General features: G+C 40.5%; 1 protein-coding gene across 1 annotated transcript in view; it reads right to left on the reverse strand.

Moving 5' to 3' along the window:
* The window catches only part of tenm1 (teneurin transmembrane protein 1), a 171,487-nt gene that overhangs the window by 96,017 nt on the left and 52,288 nt on the right, over positions 1-23,182 (reverse strand). The window contains exons 4-5 of the mRNA XM_069696829.1: positions 20,519-20,762; positions 14,091-14,329 (exon numbers count right to left, since the gene is read on the reverse strand). Of these exons, the coding sequence (XP_069552930.1) occupies positions 14,091-14,329; positions 20,519-20,762 (483 nt within the window). The remainder of the gene's footprint in view (positions 1-14,090; positions 14,330-20,518; positions 20,763-23,182) is intronic.

The following is a 23,182-nucleotide window of genomic DNA, read 5'->3' on the forward strand; positions in this document are numbered from 1 at the left end:
GCAGCGACAGTCCTCACCCGCTCTTCTATCTTCTCCTCTTCACCACTCCATTCCTCCTCAAAAGCCCCTCAGACTCTACTTCTCCTGCTCCTGCTCATCAGCCACTCTCTCTCCATCTCTAACTCTCTTGTTTTATGGCTGTTGACCTTTAGCTGGAACACTTAGCATCTAGAGTCACAGAGCACGCACGCACAAACACACAGTGGAGCAAGGAAGCAACAAGGACCATGGAGTTTAATGAGGAGAGGATGGTGGTAAAGACTGAGAGTTTGTGTCTATGCTCTTGTACTTTTGAGGAGCTGATGTCCGAACAGTAATATCAAGACTTGTGAAGATGTGTTTGTTTTGCACTTGACCGTGTTAATCATGGGTATTTAAAAATGAAGTACTGACAGAGCCCCAAGCAAGGACAAGACTAGGGCTTTCATTTAAATGATTGGTTGCAGGTGTCTGGCAGGTGGAGCGTTTCCAAGTGTTGGACGGGTATGAAACTATTGGTTGAATCAGTAAAAAAGAAGAGCAACTGCCGAGCATGAAGGTTTGTTCTTGACCTTGAAAATTATTTTGACATAAAGATCCTGATTTAAAGACCACTTATTAGCATTTTCATATGCACAAACGGAGCTGACTCAGTTGTCATTGGGACATGTTGTTGTCCTGAGTTATACTGTTGTCATAAGCTCCAAACAGAGTCAGTGAGTAGACCTTGAGTTTGGATTATATTGTCAAATGAGCAGCTGTATTAGTACTGTATATATGTGGCTTAAGAAAAGGACAAATGGACAATCACGTGTTCATAAAGTCGGAAGAAGACAAGTCAATAACAAATTCCTAGCAGGGCCAGATTAAGCTGTGGTTGGATGTTGACGTTGGCCCCTGTTGACACCCTATTTTAATGTTAATGTTAATGCATGTTAATTTGGGTTCTGTCGGCAAATTAATTTATATATTTCCACTGAGGCAACGGTGAGTTTAGCAGTGTAAAAACATTGCATGGCATTTTAGGAAATGCATTTACTTGTTTTCTTGCAAGAGGATATATGCACAGTAAATATGAAGCTACAGCTAGCAACTGGTTATCTCAGCTTGGCATAAAGACTGGAAACCTGGGGCTAGCCAAAAGGTAACCGAGTCAACTTGCCACCGCCTCCAAAGAGAGGAGTTGTATGAATTATATATTGGCAAGAAAGCACATGCATTATTTCAATCAGGAAAGGAGTGGAAAAGCAGGTCACATCTGTCGGAGACGCATCAGTTGACTGAGATTCTTCAAGTCGAGCCGTCACACTTTTTTTTCGGGTTTAGGACGTTTATTTTACGCACAGACATCGAACAAAGCCACTGGACCCCTAGCCAGAGTGTCAATGGACGGGAACTCTGCATTAGCCTCCACGCTCACACTCACGTCAACGTCAAGTCAGTCAGCCCTCAGAGCAGGCAGGCAGCCACGAGCGAGTTACCCCTTGATGGAGGCATATAAAGGACAAGGCGGTGGCAGAAGAAAAGGAAAAGGACTGACTTGTCGAACAACCAAATCCAACTTGAGTAACAAAATTGTCAGAGTACAACCCTAATCATCAACGGTGGTTTCTGTGTGAAGTTGCAGTCAGAGTTTGGTTTGAGTCTTAACAACTGCAAAAAATACTTATGATGAAAATAATATTTTAAAATAGGAATGTAGAGTGGTAAATAACACCTCATCCCTCTTCTCAAATCTGTTACTTGCCAGATCTGATCCATTTTGTATTCTTCGTGTGGACACATACAACGCACACACACTCACACAGAAACACACTTAGACACAGCATGCAGTCAGTTATGCGAGCAGCATGTGCTCAGCATGAACCTTCACTCTCACCCTCTTTTTCTCCGGCCTGTCTATCCATCTCTCTCTCACCGTCCATCTCTCCCTATCGTGCTCTTGTGAAAACGCACATAACCGTCACGCGTTAGAAAGAGACTCCGAGCGAGTCCAGTCATTATAACCGGAGAAGCAGCGGCAGCACAGTGGTGACAATGAGCAGCAGTGCAGTGAGCTAACAGGCTGAGGCTCTCGCACGCATGAATCATTGATCAGTGTGACAGTGAGATGACTGCCAGAGGTAATAGGACGGCACTGCTGTGAGGGGGTTCTGTACGGTACCCTCGCTGTCGGTTACCCCGCCGAGATGTGTCTGGAGGATGAGGCGGGCTGAAGAGAAGAGCGTAGGGTGTTGGGAGAGACTGAGACAGATCACTATTAAAAGAAAAAAAAAGAGGTGCTTGATGTGGCTTTTTCAGGTTTGGTCAAACTACCACAGAGAGAAAAATAAAAGAATCCAAGCTGGGGAATGAAGTTAGCGAGTCTGCTGAGATAACAGCCACTACATTAGGCCTCTTGTACATTAACGGCTGAGATGAAAAGATGTATGGATGGTGTATCTTTATCTAGACTGTAATAAATAACAACTAGTCTTAACGTTCTTTTCCAGATAGCCAGGATTTAAAGGCAAGCAATTTGAGCTGGTAGACACAGCGATAATGCCAGCTTGCAGTTGCTGCTGCAGTTGTTACTATTGCAGTTGTCAGGCATGTGTGTGTCTCCAGATTAGATAGAAATGATTGTGGGCTCCAGTGATGATTAGATTTCACACTATTGGTGGGGGAAAGAGGGAGAGATCGAGAGAGAAAATGGTGTGTATGTGTGTGCATTCTCTTTTAATGCTCGTGTTACACTACATGTTATCTCATATTTGTAGCAATCCCTGGCTGGGCTGCAGGGCACAATGGGGGAGATTGACTGTGAATATACTGTCCTATCGATACGCATTACAGCCAAGGTAGAACTGCAGTCAGTTAAAAATGATTTATCAATAACCTCACACAAGCGGAAACACACCCAGGCCTGATTGCCAAGTTCTTTTCGCTTATACACACAGCTGACCGCCAACTATATTCAGTCTGACAACCAAAGACTACAGCTGGCTTTGCCCAGCAGCAAACACTTTCAAGAGCATCAGTCATTGGATTTAGTGTGTAGCTTAGCATGTACAGTAAAGGCAATTGCTCATCCAAGTTCTTCATGGCTGTGTCAGCCTCTAGCTAAGCTAAAACTTCTGAGGGATGGTAGAAAGAGAAAGAAGGGCAGAGGGAGATAAAAGACACCGACAGAGGGGTGTAAGAAAGAGGAGAGAGACAAATGGGGAAAACAAGTGTGAAGGAGAGGGAAGGAGAGGGACTTCAGAACCAATAAAACAAATCTGTGTCTAAGTCAACGCCGGAGCAGAGACGGAGAGCCTGGGGGTCCGCCCGCCCTCACGCCTTTTCGCCTGTCGACCCTCGCTTCACTCTGACAGACAAGAGGTGCTAAAATGTCTCTCTTACTCCCCTCCACCAACTCCTTGAAAGCTACTAATACCACTGTAATGACTGTTTAAGTGTGTATGTTTGCGTGCATGAGTGCGTGTCAGCTGACATTTTCTAGTGTTGAGCCATGTGCCACGATATCTTGCCTGGTAATAAAAACCGCGGGACTCATCATCGGTTTGACCTTGCTAATCTGGAATGGGAAGTCTTGTTTGGATAAAGGGGAAAAAAATGACAGAAACAGGGATAGAGGAAGAGCGCAGGTGGTGACACACTTCTCCCATCTTGAATGATGAGATTTGCTGTATATCCTGGTGTTTATTTACCAGTAAAACTCGCTGTCACAGTTATTTAGTTAGTCACAGTAGCGACAGAACGCCGAGTCCAACAGATCACAGCTTTCTGCTTCACACGTTTCTCTGTTGTTCTTTCATTTCGAATCACGCCTCCTCTCTCTTTCTGTCATCCCCTCTCCCTCTGTCTGTCTCCCACTTGCTGTCTTACTGATCGGGTCCCTGTCAGAAAGCTGAGTCATGTTACAATGGACAGAATAGTGTTAAACGAGCGGGAGATCGTCGCCATGTTACATTCCCCTCCGGCAGCCACCATCTACCGCTACCGAGAGCTGAAGCACTGCAGACAAACAGCGACTGCTGGTCACACACAACACCCTGCGTGTTTACTCGTTGGTGTATGACTGCGTTGTGTGTGTGTGTGTGTGTGTGTGCGTGCGTGCGTGTGTGTGTGTGTGTGTGTGTGTGCGTGTGTGCGTGTGTGTGTGTGCATGTGCGTGTGTGTGTGTGTGTGTGTGTGACACCGAGTGTAATGAAGAGGATGACAGAGAAAAGGAGGGTGTGAATGTCAGTTGCCGTGCATGCCCGTGTGCATGTGTGGGAGCGTGTACTTGCCTGGTGAACTATTGGAGCTATTGAGGCTATTTTATCGCAGCCTCTCTGACCTTCTGGAGACATTTTACCAAAGGGCTGTCTCGCCATTCAGAGCTTTCTGACCACAGTCTGTCTGGCCATTTAGAGCAATTTTACCAAAGGCTTCTGGAGCTGTTAGGGCAGTTTTAGCAAAGGCCAGTGGGTTTCTTAGAGCTGCATCAGACGACCAAAAGAGAGGACTGAAAACAAAGAGAAACTGGACCAATCAATACAAACCCCAATGAGGCATGAAGCAGCCGGCTGAAAGAATCTGAGGGTGAGGAGTGTGCGCTCGCACATACACACACATGTACACATATAATCCCAATAACAAAGTCTTGCAGGCATCCTCACACACACGCACACACTTACACACACACATTTAGACGGGGACATGCAAGCATCTACAGCTTGTTGTTTTTAGTTTTGACCAAGAAATGATATTAGGATGAATATTCAATTTAAATTATTGTTCCTATTTACCAAAAAGAACACTGAACACAATAGTTTATAGAAAATGAAGAAAAATGTTTTAAATAACCTACGTACATTGCAAAGGAGCTTTATTTTATATTTGTAAATAATTAAATTAAATATATGGTTAACATCATCATTATCACATTAAATGAAAACCATTTGTACTATTTTAAAATCTGATGCAAAAACCAAAAGTAATAAGAATAAATTCACATATTTTTTTCTTTTTTTAAATGTAAAAGCTGAAGGTAATGAGCCATAAGCAGACTGTAAACTATATAGACAGAAAGTCTGGAATACACACGTGCACAAATGCAGATACACACAGTGACTCAAAGGTGAAAGCCCTGTAAATATGAGCTATAATTATGCAAGGGATTAAACACATCTGTTGAAACAAAGAAAATGAAGCCAACGCACAGAGCAGAGCACCGCAGTGTTGCTGTGCTGTGATTGAGTCACTGTGTGTGACAGCGCTTTTGTGTCCAACTGAACTCTACTGAGCCAGAACATTCCTAATAGAAAGGATTGTAGTTTCCAGGCCCTACTGGAAACAAGTTGTAGCAGCCAATCTTTCCCGCTCAGCAATGCTGAGTAGATAATTGCTTGCCAGTTGCCCTCCTTGACGGAGCTGCACAATGAAGAGGATCGCCGCTGATCTCAGACAAACAGGCGACCCACCTGTTCCAAAACTTTCCTTTGGGGGAAGGTAACATTTCATTAGGGCTATGCCGACTCAGCACATCAACAGCTTCATCCCGGCAGCGATCACCAGACAGGGCTGACCCTCTGACATTACCTCTGTACACAGTCTATGGCCTCCTGCCCACCACCTGCCATCAAAACAGACTGCAATCCCCTTTACGCAGACGGTTCACTCCACTGAGGTTATTATTACTTTGCAATGTGGTTACACTGCCCTGCAGTACACACACGATTTTTCAGGCCATCATATCTATCATTAGTCCGGTTCCCACAATTTTTCAGTCTTCATTTTGTCTGCTTTTGTCCTCTACACCACCTCCCGACAGCCTCAGGAACTGATATCAGCAAAGGTTCAAAACTTTTGAAGCATTTTCGCATCGATTCAGTGCAACTGTCTTGAAGTACAGTAAAGTATGCTGTGCAATGGTTTGCAGATTGTGCCGTCTGATTGCATATAGGATGAAGTTTAGACTGAATAAAAGTAGCAGATCTCCAGAAGGCTGAATCTGCATTTTTGAGCTTTTCCAATTTAGACTTGGACTATCATTTTATTTTCCGTTTGTCTTTGCTTCTAAATGGATTTGTTGAAAGTCTTTGCTTCTTGTCCTTTGAGTCAGTAGACTGAAAAATTAAGCCATGGAGTTTTTCACTCTGTCCTTCTGTTGAGACATGCATTTACAGCAATTACTTTGCACACAGTATAAACTTGTTTAAAGTGGAACTTGTTTCTATACAACATAAAGCATTTTACAAAAAAAAAAGTGTCTGTAATTGTATATATTTTCACACTTCCCCCCTTTGTGACTGACAACCTTTACGGCAAGTTATATATATTTTAATAGGAGCTAGATCAAATTGTGACTTTCTTAATGGCAGCTACTTTCACTAAGTAGCTCATAAATTGCCCTGTTCATAGCAGTTAACTGTGCGATCAGTCCTGGCTGTTGGAAAGGAGGATCTGGCATTGGCTTTGATAACTGCAAACGTGGCCTCAGCAAAAACTGGGAAGCTAAATCTTTCCTTCCCCTGCACCACCAGTTTTCATGTTTTCCCAGGCCAATACCAAATACAGCTTCTCTGTTCAAGTTTCTGTTTTTTCTGCATTTGCTATTCAACTATGATGAGTTAAATGAGAGCCTGCGGCACTGCTATTGAAGATTAACAAAATTGACAAGTCCTGTGGTGTGTAAAGAACAGTAGCACTAGTACCAGCCTGAGACCAAGGTGTCTCATATGACTGCCTCCAACCGCACCACACAGGTTTTGTCCCTGCCACAGAAGTTTCAGTTTCACAATTCATCTTTGTTTAAACAGTTACGAATCTGTAACGGACAAAAGCTCACCTTTTTCATATATACAGTACATTTAGTCAGGAGTGGAGGTACCATTTAATAATATTTTCACTTTTTACTAACAGCGTACTGTTATAAATTGAGCCTGCATCTCCTTGACTCTACAGTCCTCCATTATCTTCAGTGTTTACTTTGCCAACAAATTTGGCAACTAAATATTTCTTCAAAATTGCCGTATAAACTAATTTTTTCAAGTGCTTTCAACAACCGGTTTCCAGACTTTAATGACAGTGAAGAAAAGCGAAGCGAAGAAATAGTCTGGTGGAGCGAGCCACCCTCCCACACACTGAAACTTACTATGGAGCTTTCTCACTCATATTCAAAAGGAATTTAATTTAAATCCAAGTATTTTTTTCTTTTCTCTCTCCATCTTTTCTGCTATCTAAAACTACCTTTTGGACTTCTTGTCTGGGTCTCAAAAATAAAACCAAAACAGATTTTTACAGTCTGCATCATTGTTCGCTTAAAGCTGACTAAAATATTAAGTACCAAGAAACTCCCCTTCCCTGTGATATGAACATTATTTCCCTGCCTTTTCTTTTGTTTCTTTACTCTTCTGTGTTTCTCTGCTAAATAACTAAACAACTTTAATTTTGGTATAGCTGGCATTCTGTGCAGCATCAAGTTTGTTAGCTGAGCAGTTAGCCTGGTGATGCTCCTCATTAGTGCAGGTGTGGTCTAAACTATTTGCATCCTATATGAGAGAGTAGTCATAGGAACAGAGCAGTAGCCATTTTCTTTTTGGGTCCTAATTCAGTCTGGCAGCTATTTATTATTTCAGCAGAGATTAGTTTCTAAATTACAATAATTAAATATAACTTTAAAACTGTGGACCAAACAAAACTACTTAGTCCGTGTCTTATGAGGGCCACCTGCAAATGTGGGGCGGTTCCTCTTCTACCGCTCTGGGGGAAAAAAAACTAATTGAAGCTAATTGAGATACAAATTTGAAAAGTGGAATAAAATGATGCTGCTCCTTTCAGCACTTTTCTTATTGGTAAAGAGGGATATTTCTTAATTGTCTTCCTAAGCCTCTTTTTTTTTTTTCTCATAAAGTGTGTTAAATATTACCAAAAATATTTTGTCATCCTCATAATGTGGTAAATGATCAAAGACATGATTCGTAATCCATCAATGTCAATAGCCAGTAGGTGCACTTTGTTTGGCTCCCATCAGCTCAGCATTAGTGACACTGACAGCTGGTTGTAGTGGCAACGCTAGTGTTTACACCATAACCTCATCTGTGCGACTGTCAGCATGTGACAGCCGACGCAGAAGCTCAAAGAGTGAAAAGTGAATTTGACTGCATTTGGTGGATTTGATGGCATCTGTGGTCACACATTTTCACTTTTAAAAAATGATAACAAAAGCAGCAGATAGCATTTTTGATATTATTTACCACAGCTAACTAATACTATTTTTAGCTTAAGTGTTTTAATTGTTACGTGTTTTGTCTTTTGGTCTCGCTGTTGTTTGACTGGAAATGGAGAGTTGGAATAAAAACAAAACAAAAAATAGTAAACCTAATGAAGTTGAACATAATTATAGTCATTACAGCTGAGTCTTAACATCTGTACAACACTTTCATGAAATATTTCATACTTTACTTTCATTACATATTTTTCTTAAACATCAGTGTGCACTGAAATAAACGTCTCCCAGGCCAAACGTATGGCCGGCATAATGTGCTCCTCAGCTCACAGTTGTAGTTTCCAACTTTAAAGGAAGGGTGGTCAACACCATAGAATAGAACAAGCACTTAATTTATGATAAGCTGTAATCTGCTTGGTGCTTTGAGACAGACGAGGCCTGCGAGGACATTTGGAGGAGAAATCCAGATCAAGAGGGAACGACGTAGAAAATCAGTTTGAGCCATCAAGCACACAGTTTATTTGGTAAGAAAAATAAAGGGTTGTTTGTTTTTTCTTTAATAATAAATGATGTGTCTGTTGATTTTTTTTAATTAATTGATTTCTCAAACAGAACAGTGTTAAATTGTTTGTTTTGTGTACGTTGTTTAGTTTAAATTGATGTGAATCAGTTATTTATCCGCTTTCAGAATGACAAAGAAAAGATCATTAAAAAAAAGAATGACATGAATAATCTTTCAAAAATTGTATCAGTTTGTTTTGTATTGACTTTAATTCAATTGAATAAATAATTTCAACACTTACTGAAGGCCTACATACATGTTAGAGCTGGCACAATTAGTCAATTAGCTGGTCTGCAGATAATAAATGCAACTATTTGGACAACTGATTAATCGTAATAATTTTTAATGCCAAACATTTGGTGGTTCAAGCTTGGTGTGCTATTTCGTCTTTTACACTTGTAAACAAATATATTTGGATTTTGGACTGTTTGTTGGGCAAAACAAGTTATTGGAATGTGTCACCAAATTAAGAAAATAATCATCAGATTTATGGTAATGGATTTAACCACTAGTTGTAGTTAATAAACCCTTTTTTTTCAGCACAGTTGGAGGCTGCACTGAGTTTGACCTCTGTGATTTATATGTAGCTTTTAGAGCCGATGCTTGAGATTGCCATCAAACTGTGAAAGTAGATTTACTGAAAGAAGAAGCATGAAAGTAATAAACTTAAAGCAACTAACGAGTCATTTGGCTCTCTATGGAACCACCAGGTCCCCTGAAGCAACACATTTTACACAACAACATTTAAAAGAAGTGCCGAGCTCCGCGTGCACACTGTCTCTGTCTCCGTCTGTGCCTGTGTGCAAGTGACTGAAATGTAATTTGGAGGTGATTATTTGATTGCAGGTTGCTACTGACCTGCTCATTTCACTTATGTCAGGAGAATCTCCCTGTTGCCATGGAGATCATTTTAATTTATAAGTGAAACATTCCACCCTCTCTTCTCATATTTGATTGAGCAACTGAGGGTTGTTACTGTTTAAAACAGCAAGACAATCATTAATGCACAAAATACTCTAATTATCTCTTTTCTGACAGCATGATAGAGCAACAGTAGGAAGGTTTTACGGAGGCAGAACTTAAATGAGGCTTAAAATAGAAAATTAGTTACTGGTAGTGTTGTCAGTAGCAATATTCTTCAAGATTACAGATGCAATCTTAATCTGTCCTCTATCTCTCCTTAAAAGCCCCTTTCGCTATCATAATGCTTGCTGTTCATATCTGATGGCCGTGTTGTGCTTAATAACAAGCTACGACTGCAGGAGGGAGGGGTACGTTGGGGGATAAACAAATTAACAAAGCTATTCGCAGCCCCTGCAACACCAGGGGGTATGGGAGGAGAGGAAAGAGGGCAGTAAAGAAAGAGAGGAGGGCTGCCTTAGCTAATCACAACAGGGGGCATACGCTGCAATCACTTAGGCACAGCATTATCTTTGCAATCATGCATCGTCCTATTGTTGTGATAATTGGAAACCTTAATTTGAGACGTAATATTATTGACTCATCATTTGCTGGGTTACTTTACCCCAAATTAATAAAGATATCACACAATTTACACACAGAGCCCTAAGGACTGCCAATAATTTGAGGTGGATATTAAGAACTGGTGTCAAACTGCCAAAAAAAATCATTAGTGTGTTTATTGAATTACTACATCAAATGTTCAGGATCTGCTGAGAGTCCGTTTCACCGCTGTTCACTGTGTCTTTACAGAGCAAGATCAGTTTCAAGCTCCGTTACGTGCTGAACCATAGATGATTGCGACACACAGTGCAAAGTTTGGCCGAGCGACATGAGAAAATTCAGCCAAATGTAACAGCTGCGTGAAGACGGTTTTCACAAAGGGGGAAAGACATCTCCCACATTCGGAAATGTTTGGCTCAAGCTTGGCACAACTGTAAAGAAATATGTCTCGTTTTTTAAATGTTGCAAATGTCTTGGTTCAGTGAGCAGTATCTGCAGTTTAAAACTGGCAAAAAGCACCCGTGACATTATTACAGAATACGAAAAATACATGTGACATCTATCTATTATATTTAGTTTAGAAATGGTAAGAAAATGTAAAAAAAAAAAACATAGCCATTACAGTTTCTTAAGCCCAAGGTAATACAATCTGACCAACCTCTAAAACCTCAACTTTTTCAACGTACTTACAATCACATAAAACAAAGGTAATAATGGTGTGTTTGGTGTGTTATTTCTGCTTGACAATCGACTTGAATGATTGGTCAGTTTCATTTCTGTTCACTGACTAATCTGATAATTGATGGTTTCACCATGCGGTGGTTGACAAAAGAAAAGAATATACATTTTCTATTGAAAAACTTTGACAACATCTACAAATATAATTGAATACACATAAATATGTGCAACATTAAAAAAAAAACTGCCTCCCTAAAAACAATAGCATAACCAATGTCAGTTGATTGTATGTGGAATGAAGGAAAATTCATTATCATATTTTGAAAGCAGAATAAATTAATTTTATTTTGTATAACATTATGATAATAAGAATTACTCTTCAATAACAACTTGATTTAATGAGACAATGACTTCAAATCACTAAATACAGCAAACGTCATCATGGTGATTGTTTTTATAAAGATGAAAAAGCACAATACTTGTAAGACTTTTTTTTTTCTTTTCCTGTTAACTGTTAATTAATTCATTAAAATTACTGAATCATTATGTAATGAGGGAACCTAATCATCTGGTGGCCTGTCGCAACCTCTCCCCCTAGACGAAGACATTAAGTCCATGGCCACTTGAATCTCGTAATTTGAATATCTTTGATGCGCAGGCTAACATATCATCTTTGCTTACATCCCATACGTCTTGGTGCAGTTACCATGGTGACGTCACCATGTAGATCAATCATCGCCAAACAGGAGTGGAGCATGACACCAATTAAAAGGTGATGTCGTCTCCAAGTCATCACTCACACTCCTCACTAATGCACTAATTACCGGGGCCGGGACATTAATGGAATAGCATGGTTCAGCCTGGGGATTAATCTGCATGGATTGGCGTGTGTGTTGTCTGTCTATGATGTGATGTGTGTGTGTGTGTGTGTGTGTGTGTGTGTGTGTGTGTGTGTGTGTGTGTGTGTGTGTGTGTGTGTGTGTGTGTGTGTGTGTGTGTGTGTGTGTGTGTGTGTGTGTGTGTGTGTGTGTGTGTGATTAATTCAAACCCCCGCCTGCTCCGGTGTGACCTTGAGCACCACCACAGGAGGGAAATGAACTGGCTGGGTGGAGGGTTGGGATATCTGCACTTGGGGGCGATGAAGGGAAGCCAGTGTGCTGCGGTGGAGGTCCCGGCCAAGGTTGAGGATGAACAGGGAATTGGTGCAATCGGAGTGGATCGATGAATAAATTTGGTATTTGACTTTGACAAACTCTGCTGATGATCTCCCTGACTACAGAACAACTTCAGGAACGTTCTTGTTTTTAAAGGTGCCATACGTAATATTTAAGTCCCGTCTTGTAATACCACCTTGAACGTTAAGAGGCGATAGTGAGTCACTGTAGCATCCAGTCTGCCCTCAGTCTGTCTCTTAGAGATTCAGCAGTTTGGTCAAATTTTGGCTTTACTGAGTAGTTGGCTTTTTTGTAACTAATGATTATTAACTTATAAATGGATCATCTAAACTTATAGTTTAAGTTACACCTTGCATATCCCGTTTTTTTTTTTTTTTTTTTAGAAAGACCATAGTAGCAAGACAATAGTCATTGCAAAACTGTATATCAAAGCCAATTGGAATACTTGTCATATAGTGTTGTCATTAGCCGTAATAACAATTTGTGTTGAATTGCTTAAACAAGGTCAGCACACTTGGTTTAGTGTTACATTAAGTGTTCCCGCTTTGGGAGATAGCTGGATGACAAGCTGAAGGGGCTGGTCACAGTTATTTTAACTGGTCTGAACCTTGTCCATTCATTCTAACAAGAAATTAGAATACACTACATCTTCTCAAATTGGAGTGAGAGCAGACAGGAAGCTACAGCTTCTCGCTACCTCCTGAGGTGCAGAGTGGTATTACCATACATGACTGGCTGGTGCTAGCTCGCTAAAATGCTGGCTTCAGTAGACATTTGGGCAACATAATAACAGAGGTCTTTGACTTAATGTTAAAACTGATATTTCTTCACTTTCAGTAAATTATTTGTTTCATTTTTTATTTTATGTTTTGAACTAAACATTTGTCATATTGCACCTTCAATGATTCTAATTGTTAGTACATTAGCATCAATCATAAGAGTTAATCTGCATTCACGAGAGGCTCAGAAATGTGATGTCATCTCTGGACACGGTCAGCGGTGGTATCCAGTATTTTGATCAAGTAAATGAAACTAGGATTTAGAAATACTCTAAATTCAAAGTAATATAATATATACAGTAACACTGCATCATATTCAAGTAAAATCTTAATCTGTGAAATAACAACCAAAACTGTTAAATCAATTCAGTAAAGTAAAACGTAGGCTGCAATATCTCCCCCTGAATGTTAGAGGAAACGTTTATTACTTTAATATGGTATATTCGCAAAAATGTGTAAATACATGGAAAAATAAATTAGCTATTCAAATAATCACAATAAACTGCAAATGAAATTTGCAAAGTTGTGATTAATTCAAAATATAATATGGGGATTAATTAATAAGACCTCACCTTGAAACAAATGACATATTAAATTGAATTAAATAACCAAACATCAACAAAATCAATAAACAATCAAAAAGTGCAGGCAATAACCTCGAGAGATAAGATAACGCTGGAGTGATTAATACATAAAAACACCATGGGTGATGATAATAGAAATGTAATAACGTGATTGTGTGTGTGTGTGTGTGTGTGTGTGTGTGTGTGTGTGTGTGTGTGTGTGTGTGTGTGTGTGTGTGTGTGTGTGTGTGTGTGTGTGTGTGTGTGAGTGTGAGTGATTGTGTGTGACACAGAAAAACACTGTGTATTTGTCACAAAATAGGTGTTGTGTGCTTTGGTCCAGGACAGCTATTTTACAATTTAGAAAATCCTACAGAGGGTCACAAATCGATCTCCCTTTTTCTTTGCTTTTCTTTTTGTTCCTTTCTTCTTCTTTTTTTCCACTTGTTGATACCTGCAAGTCTGTATGTGTAAAGTTCCCTGCTAGAGTTTGTTTCTGTTGTTTTTATTGATTCTTTTTTTAATTAATTAGGCAGTCTCTTGACAAGCCTTCCACTTTCCTAGTTCCTCTAGTTATCCATTTTGAAAGTGTTGAATTTTTTTTAACTAAATCAGAACAAACAAAAACAAACCCTCTTGTGAAGTTCCACAAGACAAAATTGACATGCTTTGTTTGTTGGTGTGTCAACTCACCAATGACATATGTGAGCAGCAGGGCCAAGGTGAGAGTGAGAAGTGACGCGGAGAGGGCTGTACACTTCCAGTTGCAGCAGCGGTGAGGCTTGTTGAAGGTAAACAGTGGTCTGGTCACGCTGCTGCGGGGGAGGGGCCGGGGTGGAGGTGAGTACACAGTCCCAGAGGTCAAGGGGTATCCCTGCCCCGCTCCTGACAGCAGAGCCGATGAACCAGACCCCTGCTTGAACAGAAAGTGTCTGTGGGAGAAACACAAAATAGAAATTTCAGTCCAACCTGTAATTTACTTGTCGCTAACCTCCGCCCTCCTAAATTACTGTTGCTATCCCTGTCAATCTCTCACATGGCTCATGTGCAATTCATAATGACAAGGGTGGGAGGTTTACAAATGAATATTCTTTTTAAGGACTTCAGACAGACATTTATTTGTATTGCATGTCGAGCTGTCGAGCCTACTTCTGTTTAGTTTAGTAGTTCAAAATTTTAATTTCACTTTTAATGTTATAACACAAAAGGTTCAGATGAGGTGCTGCTGGAGTGTAAACGTCCCCAAATTCAATAAAGAGGTAATTAGATCTTTATTATCATTGTGCAGGCAGCAATGAAAATCTGTTAAGCAGCTCTTGAAGTGTATGTAGCTGACCCTTACAGAAAAAAAATGCATGAGTTCCCCATGTTTTCCACATGGCACATGTGATTTCATGTATGACACATGTTTACCACATGTTGCATCATATGATAACAAGGGGGAATATGTGGAAATGTTTTCACATGGGAATCTACAAGGCTTCACACATTGCACCATGAAATTGTTCTAAAACCACATGTTTCCTACGGATAAAATACATGTTTCACATGGAAGGGTGGGAAGGAGAAACAGTAACGGTTCAATGAATAAAAGTGAATATAGGTAATAGGCAGCATGACACTAATGATCAAAATAAGACAAGGTGCTGAACAGGACAGAGCTCTTACCCTATAATAAACTGACAGAATGTTCTTGTCGTGAGTGGGAGTTTTTTTTTTTTTTTTTTTTAACATGTGATCTCACAAACAAATAGTTATTTATCTGATAATGTGTCCCGTGGTGGGTATTGTCTGTGCCCCCTGTAGGTAGCAAACTAGTTTGCCAGACATGCAAATGATTGTAACTGATGAATCGCTCTATTTAGTCATTTCATATTTCTTCTAATGTCTTGTTTTAATTTGTCACATTGGGTTTGGTAAGGCTACAATTTTTTTTTTTTTTTTTTAAATAAGAAAATAATATTCCTCTTACCACAGCACAGTGCACACATCAGTGTGGCATGTGGAAAAAGGTTGAAATCCCTGCCGGGCCTATCTGCAGTTGAATTAAGCTATGATTGGACATTTGCTGTTGGAGGAAGGTATTTAGGAAACTGTCGATTAATTGCTGTCCTAATCTTATGAGGAAGGAGCCCGTTCCGCATTCTGTGTTCCACAAACTACCTGCCACCGCTGGGACCACCGTCTGCGTCTTGCTAAAGTAGATTATGGTATGAAGTTAGAAACAATCACAGTTATGTGCAGGCCTATCTAGGACAGTGGTTCAATGCTTTGCCAATTAGCTGAGCACAGACATCATTTTTTCTCAGGTTTCTAGTATCTTATTCTGATTCTATTTATGCAAATCTGCACTCAGTGGAATTCAGTTTCACTCTGAAGTACGCCTGACTGAAACTCATTTAAAGAGCCCTGAAGGCGGGAGATTTTAGAAGAAACCCCTCTCCTGCTATTTTTTAAATGATGAGTACGGGCAGGCTCAGGTTTCAGATATCACACACAGGAGACACTGCTCTATTTTACCACTGCATGAAGACCCAGTCCCATCAAACCTCACCTGTCCAATATGCTCTTAGTATTCTCTACAAGTATGTTTTCCAGTTAAACTGTTAATATTGTACACGTTTGGCTGCATGCATTTGTGTGCTTTTAATCTAAGTGGTGTCTTAAACTTGCAAGTAATGTATCATCAATAATTAATACAGGAAGCTGAAATCAAGGAAGAAAAGTAGTCGAGGGAAAGTCCCTAAGCGCTGGGATTCTGCTTGCAATTTATATTATGTTCCACAATAAATTCTGGGAAGTGAGCAATATATGTGACAAAAGTAAAACACAGACATTTTTCAAAGTTAACACACTGTAACCACTAAACATTAAAAACACAATGCATGCTAGAAACCACGGTAATATACCCAGAACACATTATGGATATAGTGTAAGCCAGAGAATATTAAAGTGTAATCTCTTATCCAGTTTGTATCTTTTATCAGACAAAAAGCCCAAATTTGACCAAGTACCTCTCTGGTGCAAAATTACGAGCTGCAACTGTAATGCAGAGCAGCCTCGATATGAAAGAGACTGAAACAGCCCTGGCGGCCGAGGATCAATGACTTACCTATTACTTCTCTGACTCATCAAAGTGACTACTTAAGTTATAGGGCCGTATTAGTTAAATGAAGATGAGCTTAATTTTCATTATGAAAAAGAGTGCGTTAGATGGCAGATGATGATAGGGAACTAGGCTGGAGGGCAATTAATCTAGGTAGCATTTCATCTATATTGTGTTTGGATAATGGAGGGCGAAGGTTGGATGGTGTCAGATGAAGAAGCAGAAGTGTGGGGGCTTAGGAAATAACGCAATTTGGAAAAGTGGATCTGAGCAGGCAATTATAAGCTGTTCCAGCTTGTTCTGGACATTTTGACTTCCATCAAAAATGAACAAAGACGGCTGGTGGTGGGAAACATGGCAGGGCTACACTGGAGAAAATATCAGAAGCCGAAAACAAGTATGACTCATTGCTTTATTCTCTGCAGTGTGTGAGCATTTTTCTAAACAAAAACATTATCAAGAAACTATATATCTCTGAGCTGCTGGAATTCAGCAACAGCACGATTGCCCCAGGTTACCGCCTGCTCTCCAGGGGTTAATGCTGGCTGTGAGTGTGACACGCTGGGACGTACGTGCAGCTCGCCAGAGTGTTATTCAGTCCGTGCAGTGAGAGGTGTGAGGTCAGAGGCTGCTGGTAGGACACAGGTCTCTGAAGGGCCCTCAGAGGACAGGCCATTAAAGTGGGGCCAGACAGCAGACTGACAGTATCACTGGACACCAGACCTCGTCCGTTTGCCCTCAAAGTCTACACGGCAGAACAACATCCATCTTCTCGCATCTTTTAGTCCCATATTTGTATTTAAGAATAAGAGTACAAGCAGGGTGAGATCATTTTTCAAAGGTGAGTTTTGATATCATGATGCATGTCAGAGTAAAGCTCCTCATAGCACTTGTTTCATGCAAATTACAAGAAAAAGCCTTAAAATATAATTTGCATTTGAATATTTAAAGCACAATTTAAAAATAAAATGATATGCAATAAAAACAGTGAAGAATAAGGAGAAGGGCCTTTCAGAGTATTACAAAACTTGATCTCGCTCTTTCTGTGTTTTAATTTCATTATTCCATTAAAATTCTGTCTTTTCCCATCTTCAGTCTATTTCTATTTTGTGTGTTTCGCTCTCTGCGGGTCTATAATGAGTCCCTGTGCCTGGGACAGATGACATCCATCCCTCACTGTCTGTCTCTTTTCCTCTCTCCATCCACCCATTCAGCGTCTGCTGAAGGCTGCGAGTCAGATGGGGGACACGGGAGGCTGCACACGGAGCGACCACACACCTAAGGGTCAATGGTAGTTCAACTCTGGAAAGGCCAGAGACAAACTCAGGTAACACGCACACACGCACAAGAAGGGAAACATGGCTTCATTCAAAGACCGCCACAAAAAAAAAAAAAAAACATATACACAAAAAGACGTCAAACACAGCATTTTCACATTTCTGAGGCCAGTGCACAGGTCGATTCCTCCGTCGTGCTTTTATTGCTCGGCTGAAGGTGGATCAGAGCAAAAGGGATCAGAATCCCGCCGAAGAAATTGCATTTGTCAACGCGTGTGGAACTCTATTCTTCTTGTGTGGTGCTTTTAAAAATGCTTCACTGTTCATCCTGACTCCCTGCCTTTGATCTTTTCAGACAATATCTAAGGGCGACGCCCAGGAAGCTCTGAATTCATATCGGAGGGCAGATTTCCCTCGAGACAGGAAGAAAATGAGAGTTCCCGATCTCCAGGAGGTCGGAGTTTAGGCCCAGGGGCTGTCTCTATCTGAATTAGTGCGAATGGCTCAGTGTGTGTGTGTGTGTGTGTGTGTGTGTGTGTGTGTGTGTGTGTGTGTGTGTGTGTGTGTGTGTGTGTGTGTGTGTGTGTGTGTGCGTGTGCGCGCGCGCGTGCGTGTGTGTGCGTAGGCGAGGCCTTTGTTCACAGGTAAATGCAGATGTATGGTGTGTAGCTGATTTCACAGCGTGGGTGCACATGCGTGATTCAAGTCGTCTCATGTCTTAGTGATAAGAGGAAGGACAGAAGGCCAGGCACCAGTCAATTTATTACAGTCCCAACATTTGTTATGCCTCTTAACACACCCAGTGTGAGATCCAGTCAGATATATTGAATATCCATATCTGCATCCCTCCACTTACACAAGCTGGCCTCTCCAGAAACATAACGGATGTGCAGCTGAAAAGAAAATCTATGCACACTTCAAACAATCTTAATCTCTGCTGACGCAACGTCAATACATTTCAATACTGATTCATCAAATGCGCATCGAGGAAAATGGAAGTGTACTTGACAACAAGAGATATTATCCATTTTTGTGCAATTTATTTTAAGGTCATAGCATCACTTGTAATTCTGTTGGCATAAGCCGCCATGTCAAGTTTGTAAATACTTGATAAATCTTTAATCTGGCGCCTGAGATTGAGCTGATAGCTCTGCCGGGGTAGGAGCAAAAAAATATGAAATCATTAGATTAGCAGCGTATCTGAGAAAAAGGAGAGAGAGGAGTGTGCTGGAATATTAAATCCAACCCAAAACAGTTAAGTGCTGAAGACGTAGCCCTTTTTTTGTCTCAAAAGCTAGATAGAACAGAGCCAATAATATCTGAATTATGTTATGAAGGGACACTATTCTATTGACTATGAATATGATTACATTTTATGGTTCAGAACTAATAGTGCACTATCAAATGAAACTTATTTGACTATAAAGTCCCAAATACAAAAATGTATTACTACAAAAAGGCACCATCCAATATACTGAGCCATTGCGGAAATTGTGTTTTATAATTACATCTCTCTGTGGTAGAAAGTTTTTTATACTTGGCAAATAATGTTTGACTGATTTGGAACGCAGACATTTTTTTGTTTATAGTGGATTTTCATTTAAAGCACACTCAGACTGATAAGTAATGTAATTACAATACACTCCTGACAAGTCTTTCACATCGATACTCATGTCTGGCCAATGATTAATTTAAATTGTCACTGAATCTAATTTTATTCTTCCTTTCCTTTAAATGAGGTAAGATCTAATTATGGCCTAATGCATAACTTATTAAAACCTGTTCTTCTGACGTGGCAGCCTGCCAATCTCATCCTCACTCATAATACCAGAATTCAGTTGCTGCACCACGCTCTCATTACACATGCAAACATATTCTTTTGCACCTTGCTGCTTCTTCTCGAAGGCAGCCTCACAAATGAGGATCTCCTAAATAATTCTCTGATCAATTATTACTTATGCTGCAAGCAAATGCTTAATTCTGTTTGATGGGACGAAATTCCAGCGGCATCGTCCCCGGGCGCTCGGAAAAATTTCTCAGGTACTAAAATTGGAAGTGAAATCACAATGTGTTCCTGAAAAGAGGATTTCTACTTGATACTGAAATGCACTTTTAGTTTGGATAGTTTCAAGTCAGATACACCAGGTCCCTTGGTAAATCTTTCTGCGGTAGATGGATAGGGAATGAAAAGACTCTAAAAAAAAAAAAAAAAGGCGACATTCGTTATGACTTTGATGGTTTGCAAAGTCCTGTAATAATACCCCAGAGGCCTGCACAGTGTTCCACTTACTCCTCTAAACACGTACAAAACATGTCCATCCTAACAAATCCTTTAGTCCAACATTCAAGCTTAATCATTCCACTCAGAGTTTTCTAAGAAATTGTGAAAGTCTGCCAAGTCTCCGTCCTGATGAAAGAATTTTCTTTAATCTAATGATCCTCATTTGTGAGATTAAAGAAATGTCTTTAATCAAGTGACATTATGCTGAAGGGGGGTGGTTTGCCTTGAGGATATTTTCATTTGAAGAGTTGTATTACAAAATGACATCCACCGTTTTGGACTGAGAGCTTTTTGGAGCAAAGCTCTCCATTTGCTCCAAATTCTTGAGATCATCTTAACTCTTTTTGTTGACTTGTTTTTCTTAAAAAAAAAAAATTAAAAAAAAAAAAAAAAAAAAAATGTAAAACCCACACTGCATCCTTTTAAAAGGATGCATTTATTTGGTGCATTCTCATACCTGGTCTCTAGGGGAATGTTGCTGTTGAGCACCCAGCTGTTGTGAAGCTGGGCCTGGTCTGTGCTGGAGCTGGTGTCTGCCCCCTGGCTGCCCTGACTGGCCTGGCACCGGGTTGGCATGGTCTTCCTCTGCAGGCTCACTTGAGTGTAGGGCGCCGGGCGGGCACAAGTGCAGGCGTGAGGTGGCGGCGGAGGCGGGGGCAGCGGGCGAAACGTGAACTGGCCACCTGGACTGCTGGGCAGCTCTGCGCAGAGACACAGAGAAAAATCAGGGGAGGAGGAGGGAGAGAGGGACAGGGGAGAAATAAACATAGGTTTATTAGGAGCGCAGCACCATAAATTACAAATAAAAGTGGCGTGTTAGTTGACAGTTTATTGTTATTACACTGATTGAAGGACATAAATCAGCTTGAAACTGTCCCTGTCCAGCGCCTTCCCTACCTACCTGCTTCAATGCACTTCCAGCCGCCCTATAAATAGGTTCTTGGCTGGCTGCAACACTGAGCAGTCTTTAAAGAGCTAACAGCTCTGGCTTAATCTGCACCCGCCAGCCCAAACTACCCATGTGATGTTTATTATGAGATCTGTAGCTCGACGGAATGAGCTAGCCAGCTGTAACTCCCTCACATTGGTAACCTCAGGGTCTAGCTACAGCCCTCTCAATCTATCATTTATCATTCTCTTTCACTATCAGTATCCCTCTTCCCATCGCTTCCTCCCTGCTGCTTTCTCTCGCCTTTCAGTCTGTCTTCTAAAACTGAGCAAAGACTAATTACAGTTTTGCCTAATGCAATGTGTGTGCATATGCTTGCTTAATGCGTGCATGTGTGTGTGTGTGGCTGCAGATGAAGCCGGTGTGCATCCTTCCATGTGTGTGTGTCAGGCTGTATTCATGAGTGTGCATCAACTGGGACATTAGCTATCACTGTTTAGGGGAGCAGCTCACGCTTTATGGTTACAGCATGGTTCCAGAAACAAGGCAAATCCCTCATCCCGAAAGACCAACTCTGTCCAGCTGTATTGACAATGAATATAACATTAGCCTCAAACCAGAGGCTTCGGTTTACCAGAATCTAGTGGACGGACATTCTTGGCCCTCAATTCTATTTGCTGCCAAAATGTTAGCAATAATTTAGTATGTAGAAATGAAGCCCACCTGGGAGATTACCACAGACTTCCCTTTTCAAGTCTAAGTAATGCACAGATAACACAGGAACAGATTTTAGGACTCTTGCCAGATGAAAACTGAGAAAAGTGAAAAATGTAATAATCTTGTTTCAGTTTCTATGGCTAGCATTAAGACCGGCATTGCGCTGGAATACGTAGTTAAACTCCTGTTATGTTTAAAACAAGACAACATTTCCTCCAAATATTGTAGAAAAAACAGTAACAGAATGCTTTATTGTCAATCTGTCCACATGCACTGACATCATATTGTTGCTTTGATCTCAAAACCACTGCTGTCTTTTGCACAGATATGTGAGCGAGTACGGCATGTCACATCCACCAATGTTGACTGACACAAGACACTGCACGTCAGGTTTTATGACTCTCAGTTGTTAAAATTTCCAATTTCCAAAACATATACTGTGGCAGATATGCAAGAACGCCATGGCAGGACGGAAGCAGTTCTGTAAATGGCCTATAAACATTTCCTCATAATAGTTCCACAATACCATCTGCCCAGCTGAAAATGTCGTTTTGAAGATTGTTGTAGTGGCAGTCATGATGACATTTCCTCCTTCCTGTGTGTGTGTATATTTATAGGTATAAATCTGCATATTTGACATCAGTATTTACACAATAACTTTGTGAAAGCTGTCAAAACACTCTTTGAAGAAATGACAAGTTTTTCATCCTCCAAGATGCATCACTGGTTATTGATCTTCTAACATGGCTGAATTGTCTTTATCCCATTTACAAAGCATGTAATAAAATGGTTTTCTGCATTCTCTGCATACCCATACAAAGAAAACAATCTCTTCATTTGTCATAACGTGCCATTACTCAAATCACATATTAATGTCATGGTTTTCCCTGGATCACGGAGGGGGGTTTCACTGTTAGTGTTGGCAACTGTTTTTTTTTTTTTAGCATTGATGCAGAATTCATACACACACACAATAAAATTGGATCTTAACGTATTGAGGCTGAATAACAGCTGAAACTGTGTGTGCAACTTGTGAATGTTTCGGATGTATTTTTACGATCATTTCTATACTGCATTCTGTATATGAACCTTAAGATTTTTGTTTTCTTCTGAAACTATAAAGTATTGTATTGCATACACAACCTGCTTCACCATCACCACTTGAAATCACTTGATGATTTCCACTGCTCATCTGGATGAGCTCTGTAAAGTGACGATAGGCCTGGTAAAATGACAGGAAATGTATCCATGTCATTACCTGGAGGTGCTGTTTAGTCTAAACTAATGGATGTGGAAAATGGAAGTTATTTTTGTCTGATCCACCTCTGAGTATTAAACATGACACGCTTAGGGAAAACTGACAGAACATTTTTAGAGCACTGCCGCATAGTGTGCCATTGTAATGCACCAGGAGCTTTAAAGCACTCCTTCAGTTTTAGCATTCTATCTGATTCATCAGTAACTGGGAGTCCTCTGAGTCCAGACAGAAATCCCTTGCTTTCCCTGTTGTTTTTT

This window comes from Brachyistius frenatus, unplaced genomic scaffold, assembly GCF_029030835.1.
Source record: "Brachyistius frenatus isolate BFR_SWC_R1_liver_20210118 unplaced genomic scaffold, ASM2903083v1 Contig_22, whole genome shotgun sequence".
NCBI classification, from domain to species: Eukaryota; Metazoa; Chordata; class Actinopteri; family Embiotocidae; genus Brachyistius; species Brachyistius frenatus.